This window comes from Canis lupus, chromosome 2 (assembly GCF_048164855.1).
Source record: "Canis lupus baileyi chromosome 2, mCanLup2.hap1, whole genome shotgun sequence".
Taxonomy (NCBI): domain Eukaryota; kingdom Metazoa; phylum Chordata; class Mammalia; order Carnivora; family Canidae; genus Canis; species Canis lupus.
In genome coordinates, this window is record NC_132839.1 from 39,347,673 (window position 1) to 39,359,883 (window position 12,211).

At 42.3% G+C, this 12,211-nt stretch overlaps 1 protein-coding gene across 1 annotated transcript in view; it reads left to right on the plus strand.

Moving 5' to 3' along the window:
* The window catches only part of TRPM1 (transient receptor potential cation channel subfamily M member 1), a 123,496-nt gene that overhangs the window by 64,863 nt on the left and 46,422 nt on the right, over positions 1-12,211 (plus strand). Inside the window, exons 14-18 of the mRNA XM_072784708.1 lie at positions 3,898-4,071; positions 5,753-5,887; positions 6,682-6,732; positions 8,962-9,102; positions 10,003-10,032. Of these exons, the coding sequence (XP_072640809.1) occupies positions 3,898-4,071; positions 5,753-5,887; positions 6,682-6,732; positions 8,962-9,102; positions 10,003-10,032 (531 nt within the window). The remainder of the gene's footprint in view (positions 1-3,897; positions 4,072-5,752; positions 5,888-6,681; positions 6,733-8,961; positions 9,103-10,002; positions 10,033-12,211) is intronic.

Consider the following 12,211-nt stretch of genomic DNA (forward strand, 5'->3'; position numbering starts at 1 on the left):
TTGAGACACCAGGGAAGACCTTACTGGAAAAGTGGAACTAACACTGAGACCTAACAGGGGAATAGATGCTGGCTGGTGAAGACTGAGGGGTGAGCATCTTCCATACAGAGAGAAGAGCATGTAAAGGGCCTGGGGTGAGAAAGAATGGGACATTTCCAAATAATTATTTAAGAAGGAAAAAAGGTCAGAATGCAGAGTGAGAAGGGGTTGACTTGGGAGGAGGCTGCAAGCCAACCAGGACCGTGCATTACAGAGCACTACAGACCTGGTATAGGAGAAAAGGCTGGGACCAAGAGTTTGGGGGAACAGCTTAAGGGCTTGTCTTTTTGTGAGCAACAATAAATATTATCTCACACAGTGTCCGTGGGTCAGGAATTTGGGAGTGGCTCAGCTGGGTAGTTCTGGCTCAGGTGCTCTCATGAGATTATAATTAAGCTGTAGGCTTGGGCTGCAGTCATTTGAGGGCTTGACTGGGGCTGGAGGATCTACTTCAAGAGGGCTCACTAAATAGTCATCAAGTGGATGCTGCTTATTGACCTCAGTTTCTCCCCATTTGAACTCCCCACAGGGCTGCTTGAAGCTCTTCACAATAAGATGACTGGCAATTTTTGCTATTCCTTCTGGTCTTTCATACTTTGTTTCCTCAACTGCTGTATCATCCTGTTTCTGCTTTTTTCCCCAATCTCTTTATTGTGATAAAACACATTTAAAGAAAATTTACCACTTTAAACATTTTGAGGAGCACAGTTCAGGGGCACTAAGTGCATTCACATTGTAGTACAACCATCACTATCCATCTGCAGGACACTTCATCTTGTAAAACTAAAATTCTGTATCTGTGAAACAATAACTCCCCATTTCCTACTTTCCACCCCCCCAACCCCTGGCACCCCGTTCTACTTTCTGTTACTATGAGTTTGACCACTTTAAATATCTCTTACAAGTGAAATAATACAGTATTTATCCTTTTGTGACTGGCTCATTTCACTTAGCTTAAGATACTCAAGGTTCATTTTTATTTTGGCATGTGTTAGGATTTCCCTCCCTTTTAAGGCTTAATCACTGTATGTATAGACCACATTTTCTTACCCATTCATCCATCAATGGACACTTGGGTTGTTTCCACATTTTGGCTATTTTTAATAACACTGCTATGAACATGGGTGCACAAATACCTCTTTGAGACCCTGTTTTCAATTCTTTTGGATATATACCCAGAAACAGAATTGCTGGATCATATGATAATTCTATTTTTAATTTTTTAAGGAGCTGCCAAGCTTTTCCATGGCAGCTGCACCATTTTACATTTCCTCCAAAAGTGCACGAGAGTTCCAATTTTGCCACATTCTTGCCAACACTTGTTTTTGATAGGGGGTTGTCTCATTGTGATTTTGATTTGCATTTCTTTTTTTTAATGAAATTAAAGCTTTTATTTATTTATTCATGACAGAGAGAGAGAGAGAAAGAGAGAGAGAGACAGAGACACAGGCAGAGGGAGAGGGAGAGGGAGAGGGAGAGGGAGAGAATCAGGGTCCATGCAGGGAACCTGATGTGGGACTCAATCCTGGGTCTCCAGGATCACACCCCGGCAGAAGGCGGTGCCAAACCACTGGGCACCGGGGCTGCCCAGATTTGCATTTCTTTGATGACTAATGATGTTGAGCATCTTTTCATGTACTTGGGCATTTGCAGATCTTCTTTTGAGAAATGCCTGTTCAAGTTATTTTGTTTTTTAATCAGTCTGGGTTTTGTTGTTGAGTGTAGGAGTTCTCTATAAATTCTAGATGTTAATCTCTTATCAGATATGTGATTTGCAAATATTCTCTTCATTAGGTGTGTTGCCTTTACTCTGTTGATACTGTCTTTGGATGCACAAATTGTTAATCTTGATAGAGTCCCATTTGCCTATTTTTTCTTTCACTGCCTCTGTTTTTGGCACCATATCCAAGAAGTTATGAAGCTTGACTTCATGAATCCAATCTCATGAAGCCTTGCCTTAGGCTTTCTTCCAAGAGTTTTGGAGTTTTAGCTTTTACATTTAGGTTTTTGATCCATTTTGGGTTAATTTTTATATACAATGTTAGTAGATAAGGATCCAGCTTCATTCTTTTGCATGTGAATGTCCAGTTTTCCCAGCACCATTTGTTGAATGCTGTGTTACTTTCTCACTGAGGATTTTAATAGTCTTGTCTGCATGAGGAGTCAGCCAGGACACTCATCCATATGTCTGTGTTGACCAAGAATCATATAAATATGCATGGTGACCTCAATATAATCTCTGCCCTGCCCCACTTAAGGATGTCAAGCAGGAGAGTTACACGGTCGCATGTACATTTTTAGGATCATTCTGAATTTAACATAGAAAATATATTGGGTAGGTACAATGCCAGGTGGGAGGAGTCCTGTTAATAGGCTATTGAAGTAATTCAGGAGAAAGACATCACCTTGGGCTAGAGCAGAAGCAGAGGAGAAGTCAAGAATGGGACAGAATAAGGCCATATTTGGCAGGAAACATGACTGCACTTTGAGGCGGATTAATCATAGAGGAAGGCAGTGTGGGGAGTGAGATAACAACAATTACTTTCAATTCTCTGGTTCGCCACTTCACTGAATTAAAGGACACTGGAAGAGGAATAGGTTGGAGGGAATGGTTCTGAGTGAGGTTTTGGACATTATGAGCTGAAAGAGCCTTTGAGACATCCAAGTGGAGGTACTAACTTGGCAGCAGGAACTCTAGGGAGAAACATGGACTGAGACTAGAAAAGATAGGTCTTGTGCAAATACATGGAGACTGGCAGTGTGGGCCTCGATAAGGTTGCTGAGGGAGAGTACAGAAGAAAGGAAGGGGATTGAGGACAGAGCCCTAAAGAGCCTTAACATTTATAACCTGTGCTGAGAAGTAGAGGCCAGATAGGAAAACCAGAGCATGCAATGCCTGAGAAGCAGGGAGAAGAGGCTCAAGGATGAAGCAGGCAGCAGAAACAGATGTGCTAAGTGCCCAGCACAAGGAGGACTGAGAGACATCCATGAGGTAGCACCATAACAGTCATCCATGGCCACAGCCACAGCAATGGTCAGATGGGAAGAAGCAGCATGGAGTATGTGGAGCAGAGCGTGGGAAGGGAAAGGATGCAGTTCACCAGAAGAGCTTGGCCAGAGAATAGGACAAGTCTGGCAAGATAGCACAGAAGCTGGAGGAGTCAACTTTGTTTCCTTGTTGTTGTCGCTATCTGTACCAGGGCCATATCCAGCCCCTGCTCCATGTTCTCCATGTGACCAGAAGACAGGCCCAGGGGCCAGGTCCTATTTCTGTGCTCTCTCCCATTATCTGAGTGGAGCACATTCTTGGTCTTGACATGTCCAATCTGTCACCACATTGCATTCACTTCAGTAACACCCAGGAGGCCTTCTTTACCCACCAATAAGCTCAGTCACAGTTCTATCCAAACAGGCATCCTTGGGTATACCAGATATATCCATTGTCTCTGATCCCTTCATGATCATTTTCTCCTTTCTACATTAGCAACTGTCTTTGGTGCCTTTGAACCTACCTCTCAGCATCCCTTCCTTTGGGCAAAAACACACATGAATCAAAATGTCAACTCCTTTAAGTATATAAATGTGCTTCATCAAACCCATTAGTAACAGTGGTTCATGGTATCAGGGCCTCCTCCTGCTAGTGGCAGGCCAACAATGATTGAGTGTGTGTGTATGTGCGTGTGCGTGCATGCATGTGTGTACACGTATGCATGTTTGTGCATGGCTGCCTTGTGCTTATATGTGTGTACATATATGTGTGCACTTGGAGGTGAAAGGGGGGCTAGAGTCCATGTGCTTGTCTTGGGACCAGGGGCAACCCTAACATATTTTCCTAACTCTGTTTGCTGTGGACTGCAGCCCCTGGGAAGCCTGGCACCCCCGACGGATAGCAAAGTCACAGAGAAGGAAAAGAAGCCCCCAACAGCAACTACCAAGGGGGGAAGGGGAAAAGGAAAAGGCAAGAAGAAAGGGAAAGTGAAAGAGGAGGTGGAGGAAGAAACAGACCCCCGGAAGATTGAGCTGCTGAACTGGGTATGCGTAGAGTCTTCACTCCCCTTTCCTGGGTCACGAAGATCACGAGTTGGTGACTGTCATTCTCCAGGGAAAGGGACAGTAGTCCCTGTTGCCTCTGCTTCAGCTCCACCCAGGCTCTGAGTCCCAGAAGGCAGTGGAGCAGTGATGGGATGGTGTCAATATTTCAAAAGGCAGCAGCAGGTTTCACAAACAGCGCCTGTCACAAACATTCCTGCCTTGTGGGAGAATGAAGCTATGAAGCTCAGAGAGGTGCCCAACATTGGCTCTCTCTGCCTGGCAGATACGTAGATGCTTAATACCTGAAAATATGGGAAAACAACCAATTATTTGGAAATAAACATAGTTCAGGGAACAGTAGAAGGAGCCCATGATTGGGATGTGCAGGTAACAGCATTCGTCTGCGCCAGGAGGCTGAGCCACACGCTGCAGTGTTCCTGGCCTTGCTGCTCTGACCACATAGACAAGGAAGGCGTGAGGCCTCTGCCCTGACATGTGACTCTGACATCGTCACAGCCACTAAACTCTCCCCAGCTGCTCTCTCCAGAAGACTTCTCATTATATACTGAATACTTCAGTTTCCATCATTTTTAAAGGGCAGAAGCAGAAACAATAGATAATAGCATATAAAATATTATAATCCACTGCCTCAAAATACATTGTGTATGGAGTCCAGGGCTTAGAGGTTCAAGTACTGATTATAGTTGCATTTTGCAAAGAATGCTACCATTTATGTGGTTTTTCTTTGCCATCTTTATTTCATGATGTTTTTAAATATTTTATTTATTTATTCATGAGAGACACAGAGATTGAGAGGCAGAGATATAAGCAGTGGGAGAAACAGGCTCCACACAGGGAGCCTGATGTGAAACTTGATCCCAGGTCTCAGGATCACACCCTGGGCTGAAGGCACTAAACTGCTGAGCCACCCGGGCTGTCCGCCATCTTTATTTCAAAAGAAAAGTGAATAAACTCAATTTTTAATTAAAATTAAACTGAGGGATGCCTGGGTGGCTCAGCAGTTGAGCATCTGCCTTTGGCCCAGGGCGTGATCCTGGAGTCCCAGTTTCGAGTCCCACATCAGGCTCCCTGCATGGAGCCTGCTTCTCCCTCTGCCTGTGTCTCTACCTCTCTGTGTGTCTCTCATGAATAAATAAATAAAATCTTTAAAAAAAAAAAAAACTAAATCGAAACTGGAAAGACCAACACCAGTTTGGTTGTAATTTTGAATCCTCTTCAATTTGTTTTAAAATGTTAAAAATTTGTCAAGCTTTGATACTCTGATAGGAAAGGTAGGGACCAAGCTGAGAAAAAAGAGGGGAGATGGGGAGTATTTACTCCAGACAAACTCAAAGGCAAAGAGAACCAGATTTGGCATGCTCTAGGGCCTAGGGGGTCAGACTGTACTTTTCCAGATGCTTCCAGTCTGCCTCTTGCCTGGAGTCTCTCTGGGAGGCCACTCATGGGCTCCCTCTTTATTTGAGAGAGAGACAGAGACAGAGATAATGAGAGAGAGCATAAGCAGGGAAGAGAGGGAGAAGCAGGCTCCTCGCTGAGCAGGGAGCCTGATGTGGGACTCTATCCTAGGACCCTGGGATCATGACCTGTGCTGAAGGCAGATGCTCTACTGACTGAGCCACCCAGGTGCTCCTCATGGGCTTTCTCTTGTTGGTTTGTTCAGGTAAATGCTCTGGAACAAGCCATGCTGGATGCTTTAGTCTTAGATCGAGTGGACTTTGTGAAGCTCCTGATTGAAAATGGAGTGAATATGCAACACTTTCTCACCATTCCAAGACTGGAAGAGCTTTACAACACAGTAAGTGTTCTAGAAGGAGGGAGACCAGAGGGAAGCTAGCCATCTGATTATATTTATCACCAGCGTATATTTTTATAAATGCCCAAAGATGAGCGCAGAATCCCTGGAACACTGGTTTCAGTTGGGAGGCCTATCATTTAATGGCAGGTGGCTGTTCTCACCCATGCTGGCCACTGCTTATGTTCACGTTCTTACCAAACTACTGCCATGCCTCACCAGACAGCTGCAGAAAGAACTCGGGTGTGGTATATGAACACTAGTTTATACAAAGAGAGAATCTAGCTTCCTAAGTCATTAACAGAGTGAAAAGTTACCAGGGTGAGCAGTTTCTTGGGACATCCACTTAAAAAGCAGCACTTAAAGCAGCTTCAGAGAAAAATGAACTACGCTTTCACTCCAAAGAACTCCACTATCTGAGAATGCAAATATACGTGCAAAATCCTCTTGGCATGTATTATTATAATGTGGATTTTGAGAATGTACATTCCCTGTTCCCATTATAAAATTTCACATAATGAAAATTGTCATCAACAGTTGTTTGGTCCTTGCTGAATTTTTCACACAATATTGCATACCATAAGGTGCTCTTTAAAATAATTCAGTGGGAAGCACTTAGTGCATTTTTGAACATGTACTCCTTAACCACAATCAGTCCTATCTTGCAAAAGAAACAGTCTGATAGTGGATTACATTCCAGCTCTCACAGGTCATTAATTCTATAGAGTAGGGTAGGATTTAGTTCCAAGAGTTCAAGAGAAAAACATATTTAATATGGCTGAATGCTTCTCTTTCAGAGGCTGGGTCCACCAAACACACTTCATTTGCTGGTGAGAGATGTAAAAAAGGTCAGTCTGCCATTTTATATTTCTTACCCACTGGTGTCTTTCAATATGACATTTTATAAAGCAATTTTTAAATTTCTAAAATATATTATTGGAGGCATCAGAAATAATGAATTCCTCTCTCCATAAAAGGGTTTACTTCAAACTGAAAAAAATGTATATATATTATCTTTTTTAAATTTCACATTCATCCCCACACATGGTAGGTTCATGTTGAATGACTGATTATGGCACCATTACCAATGCCTGGGGCAACAGCCAGGGAGGTGTCATCCTACCGCTGACCTGAGCCTCCATGTCAGTAGAGCCTCATGTTCTGCATCTACTTTAAGATCCACTGCTCACTCCTTCACTTGAGCCAGTTCCCAGAAGGAACATGCCTCATGTCACTGTGTGTGTTCTGTGAACTGAAGCAGTTGTCCTCTCTGCTCCCTCATTAGTGATAGATGTTCCCCACCACCCCGTGCCTTCTACTGCTACTAACTACTTACCATCCGTGTTCCTGTAGGATCTCGTTCACTCACTGTTCTGTCGTGTCACCACAGGCTGAAGGATTAGGTTGGATTAATGTAGAAGTGATTCATTCCTCTAGGATGCAGTCTCTGGCTTGCAAAGTGTGGAACGTCTATTCATATTCTGAGCAAGAGAAAATGACTCAAATGAGAAAATGGAGTTTTCAGAGTCCTAGGTAGCCTGGTCATCCTTTACACAAATGTCTACTTCTAAGAATTCAGGAATTCAGCTTCTACAAATACGCACTGGATCAGCACAGAATCAGTGGATCTGAGAGCCAAGAGGGACCAGTGCCCTTGCTTCCCTCCATTAGGAATCTGATTCCCCAGATCCCATAGATTAGGAAGAGCAAACATTCAAAAGCCACACCTACCCAAATTCAGACCCAACCATTTCTCACCTAAATGGCTTCAAGAATCCTCTTCCCATCTCCAGCCCCATGCCCCCTGACCATCCCAGTCATAGGACTCCCTGACTTAAAATCCTCCAAAATCTCATGAAGTTCAAAGTCCTTCCAAGACACTTGTACCCCATTGGACTCAGGTCCAGCAACACCCCCTACTCTTTCCCATCCCATCCCCACCCCAGGTACACATGCCATACTCTCTGAGGCCCACAGAGTGGGCCATGCCTTGCTCATGTCTGCAGTGTTCTTCCTCTCTGTCACCCACAGTTCCTGCTTTGTCTGCTCCTGGCTACTTCAGGTAAGCTATGCCTCAGGAGTTCAGGGCCAAACTCACTGTTTGTAGCTTTGCCCCCTTCTCCAAAAGAGTGAGCTCCTTGAGGGCAGGGACACCTCTCCTTGTCTCTGCATATGGAATCCCCGACAGGGTGAAGGATCATCTATAGGGGCTGAACAAACTCCTTAATGCCTGCGTGAAGTATTTTGGCAAAATGTGGCCAATTCTAATATAAAACAGAGGACATTTGGAATGTGTAATCTCTGTGCAATGGGCCCCAAGTTTCCACCATCATTTCAGCCATGTGAAACTAAACAAGCAATAAGACATAACATATAGAAAAGAAAAAAGAAAAAAAAAATCCTTACAATCAACTGGTCATCTCTGCCTCCTGGTTAAGTCAACAGTCCAGGTACATGAGTGACTGGCCAACCTTGTCTCAACATATCCTGTTGTATTTTGTTGCAACACTCTACTTCTCCTTCAGAAAGTCACAGGGCACCTTGTGGAGCTTTCCCTAAGAAATTCCCAGCCCTGGGATGCACTGTCTTCCCACTGCCTCCTATGGAGTCCTCCTTCCCATCAATGTGGTTACTTCCTCCTTCAGCACAAAATCTGGACTCCAGGCTCCTGAAGCTGGCTTCTCCCCTACAGGCAGCTATCAAAGCACCTTCTCAATAGAACTCATCTGCTCTCACAAAGGAGGTTCCACAGCAGGTGCACCCTATCTCCTCTACATCTACACGTGCACACAGCAGGCCATTTTGAACTAGCCCACGGACAAGTCCAGAGCTCTACCCTGCAGTCTCATGGCTTTCTAACTTTTCTCACTGGGAAAGCTTAACTCCATTCTCTGAAGTATGGCTTAATCCTCATCTATCTCAGTCATATGGTAATAGACTGAATATTGTTTAATCCGTTCCTTACATCAACATCCAAGTTGTGGCCTGGAATGGCTACTTGTGCCCAAGGTGTGTGATGAAGACCACACTTGGGATGCATTCTTGCAGGGCCTGAGACATGGCTTCTTTTCTTCCAGGGCAACTTGCCACCTGATTACCACATCAGCCTAATCGACATAGGGCTTGTGCTGGAGTACCTCATGGGCGGGGCGTATCGCTGCAATTATACTCGGAAGAGCTTTCGGACCCTTTATAACAACTTGTTTGGACCTAAGAGGGTAGAACAAAGTGAACTTGTGATGTTTTATTGTTCCTAGAGTCACATGTGGTCCCTTGCTGTCCTTCCCAATATAACTCAGCCTATTCAAAGCCAAGTTCATCACCCCATCCTCAAGCACACCTGTCCTTCCTCCAGTAGCAATCCAGGTGTGAGGCTGTACAGTCCCTAGAGATGCCCATGTTTCACCCAGAGCCTTTACACTCTCAGCCCATCAATTACATCTGCCCTCTGTCCTTTGTCCAAAATAGGCTTCCTCCTAGGCTCCCTTGTCTCTGCCCTCTCCAATCCATCCTATTGCTGTAGCTACCTTCATCTTCCAAACCAAGGAACATGGCTGTGCATTCCCTGCTCAAATACTTCCAGTGCTCCCCACCATCTGAGGAATCACTGCCAAACTCATTATATCACAGCATCCAAGGCCCTCTGTCAGCCTGAGAACTGCTCCACACTGTCATGGGACACCAGAAACCTCTGCCAGAATCAAACTGTACTACTGTACTAGCCATGAGCCATGTTTTCCCCCTGATCAAAATTCCACGCATATTGCAAGCCCAACTCAAATATCAGATCTTTCATGAAGCCCTCCTCTCGACCCCCACATAGAGCTCCATAAGTTCTGTGTCTGCATTTCTGTTAGAGAACCTCTCTGATTCCATCTGAAATCAGATATATGTCTGCACATCTTTCTCCTTAACTGACTTTAGCTGTCCAGAAGCAGTTTCCATATTAAAGCATTTCCTTTCCTTGAGTATTGCCCTTAATTGTTAATGATATAAAGTACGTTTTAACCTAGGATTATGTCCCCTACTAACAATACTACTAATGTACTACTGATGTTACTGTCACTAACGTTAGTTATATGATTAAATGGATGTTTTTATCCTCTTTTATTATGCAGCCTAAAGCTCTTAAACTTCTAGGAATGGAAGTAAGTAAGATATGTTTTCATTGATTTTATATTCACCAATAATCACTTTATGAGTCCAGTCAGGCTTTCTGTTTTAGAGTCAACTTTTGTTATATAGACTTTCCTAGAAAACAATTTATTTAATCTAGACTTTCAAATTCATTGTTATAAACCTTAATATTGTATTCTGTTTCAAATTCCTCAATATCTTAATTGTGCGCCCTTCTGATTTCTAAAAAAATTTATATCTTCTTTTTTTCTTAACCAAACTGGCCTACATATTTGATTGGTATTTTTGCTTTATCAAGCAACTTTCCTTTTCCTGTTTTTGTTCTTAATAATACTTGCTTCATTTTTATTCATTCCTTTCATATAGTTTCTATAGTTACTATATTGTTTTATTGACTCCTTTTGTAAGTGAGGCTGACTCATTTTCAATCTTCCCTTTATTGCAATAAATGCATGAAAGGTATAAATTTTTCTCTGAGCATTGTTTTCATGATATTTCACAAATTTAGGTAAGTAGAACCTTCATTGCCATTCATTTCTAAAGTGTTTATAATTTTCTCTCTAATCCAAGAGCATTTGAAGGTTTTTTTTTTTTTTTTTTTTTTTTAATGTGTGAGGGAGAACACAACCAGAGGAGGAGAGGCAGAGGGAGAGGGAGAAGCAGACTCCCCACTGAACAGGGAGTCAGCTGGCTCCTGCAGGGCTCAATCCCAGGACCCTGAGGTCATGACCTGAGCTGAAGGCAGACACTTAACTGACTGAGCCACCCAGGTGCCCCTAACCCAAGAGTATTTAAAATCCATAAGTACATTTAAGTATTTCCAGATGCAGACTTTGTTGTTGTTTTATTCCTTGATATGTAGACTACATGATTTCTGGAATCTTTTGAGATACAAAATCTCAAAGGACTTGGAGTATAATGCCTGGTAGAGTTTTGGTAAGATCCATGTATGCTAGAAATAAACATGTATTCTTGGTTTGTTGGGAATATTTCTTACATTTAGCTGTCAGATCAAACTTGGTAATTATGTAATTTAATTTGTTTCTATATTTAGGAATTTTTTCAAGTTCATTTCTAAGTGAGGTGCATTCAGGGACTCTTACTGTGATTGTGGATGTGTCCATTTCTCTTTATACATCCAGTTCGTATCTTTTGTTATTTTATTGGGTTGTTTCTCTTTTTCTTGTTGATAGTGGTTTCGGAAAATTAACTCCTCCTTATTATATCCTCTCTCTAGCAATCTTAAAACTACTTTAAGATAATTTACATGAATTAATATTTTGATAATATTATATATTATAGAAAGGTAGGCTTAAAGGGCTTCTGTTTCATAACATTTCATAACTATTTGTAGATTTATATTTACTTTGGTATATATTTTTTAAATATATACATATATATTTAAAGGTGGGGGAAGGGCAAGGGAAGGAGAGAGTCTTAAGCAGATTCCACATTCAACATGGAGCCTGACACTGGGCTAATTTGGTATGTTCTTGAAAATAAAGCTATGTTTATTTTAAAATTTCTATATGGCAATTTTTAACCTATATAGAACAATCTTCCCTAAATTACTATAACTGTAATTTTACTGTGACAAATTAGAAAAATAGAATAAAAACACTTAAATCCAGGGCAAGGTATGGCAGTTTCAATAAAAATATTACAACGACTCACTAAGAGATTATAACAATTAAGTCAGTCATGAATAATGCATGATAGGAATTAGAGAGCCCCACCCCCTGCCCAGCCACTCCAGCTGTGTGAATGTGCACATGTTGTCCAGACTTTGGGCCACAACTTCCTCATCTGAGGGAATGGAAGAAATTCACAATCTCTGAGTCATTGAAGAATAAGTATAGATAATTGATGGGAAAGCTGTTTGCAAAAGAATAAATATCCATGTCTATTATTCCACTGAGTATTGAAGTCTTAGCCTGCAATAATCTGAGCCCCACATATTTTTCAATTTGCTCCCATGTTGCACTCCCAATCCTTGCAGTCATGACCCACCTTTCTTTCAGATGCTGTTCTATTTTCAGAACCATCGCTCATCATCCCTTTAAGAAATGGAAATTTTGGCTTTTCCTCTGTACCACACTCATGAAAGGACAAAGCTCATTTAAAAAGGAATGTTTGTTCCATTTAAACACTGATAAGGAAACCTACAAGATTTTTCTCTATCCCCTTCTA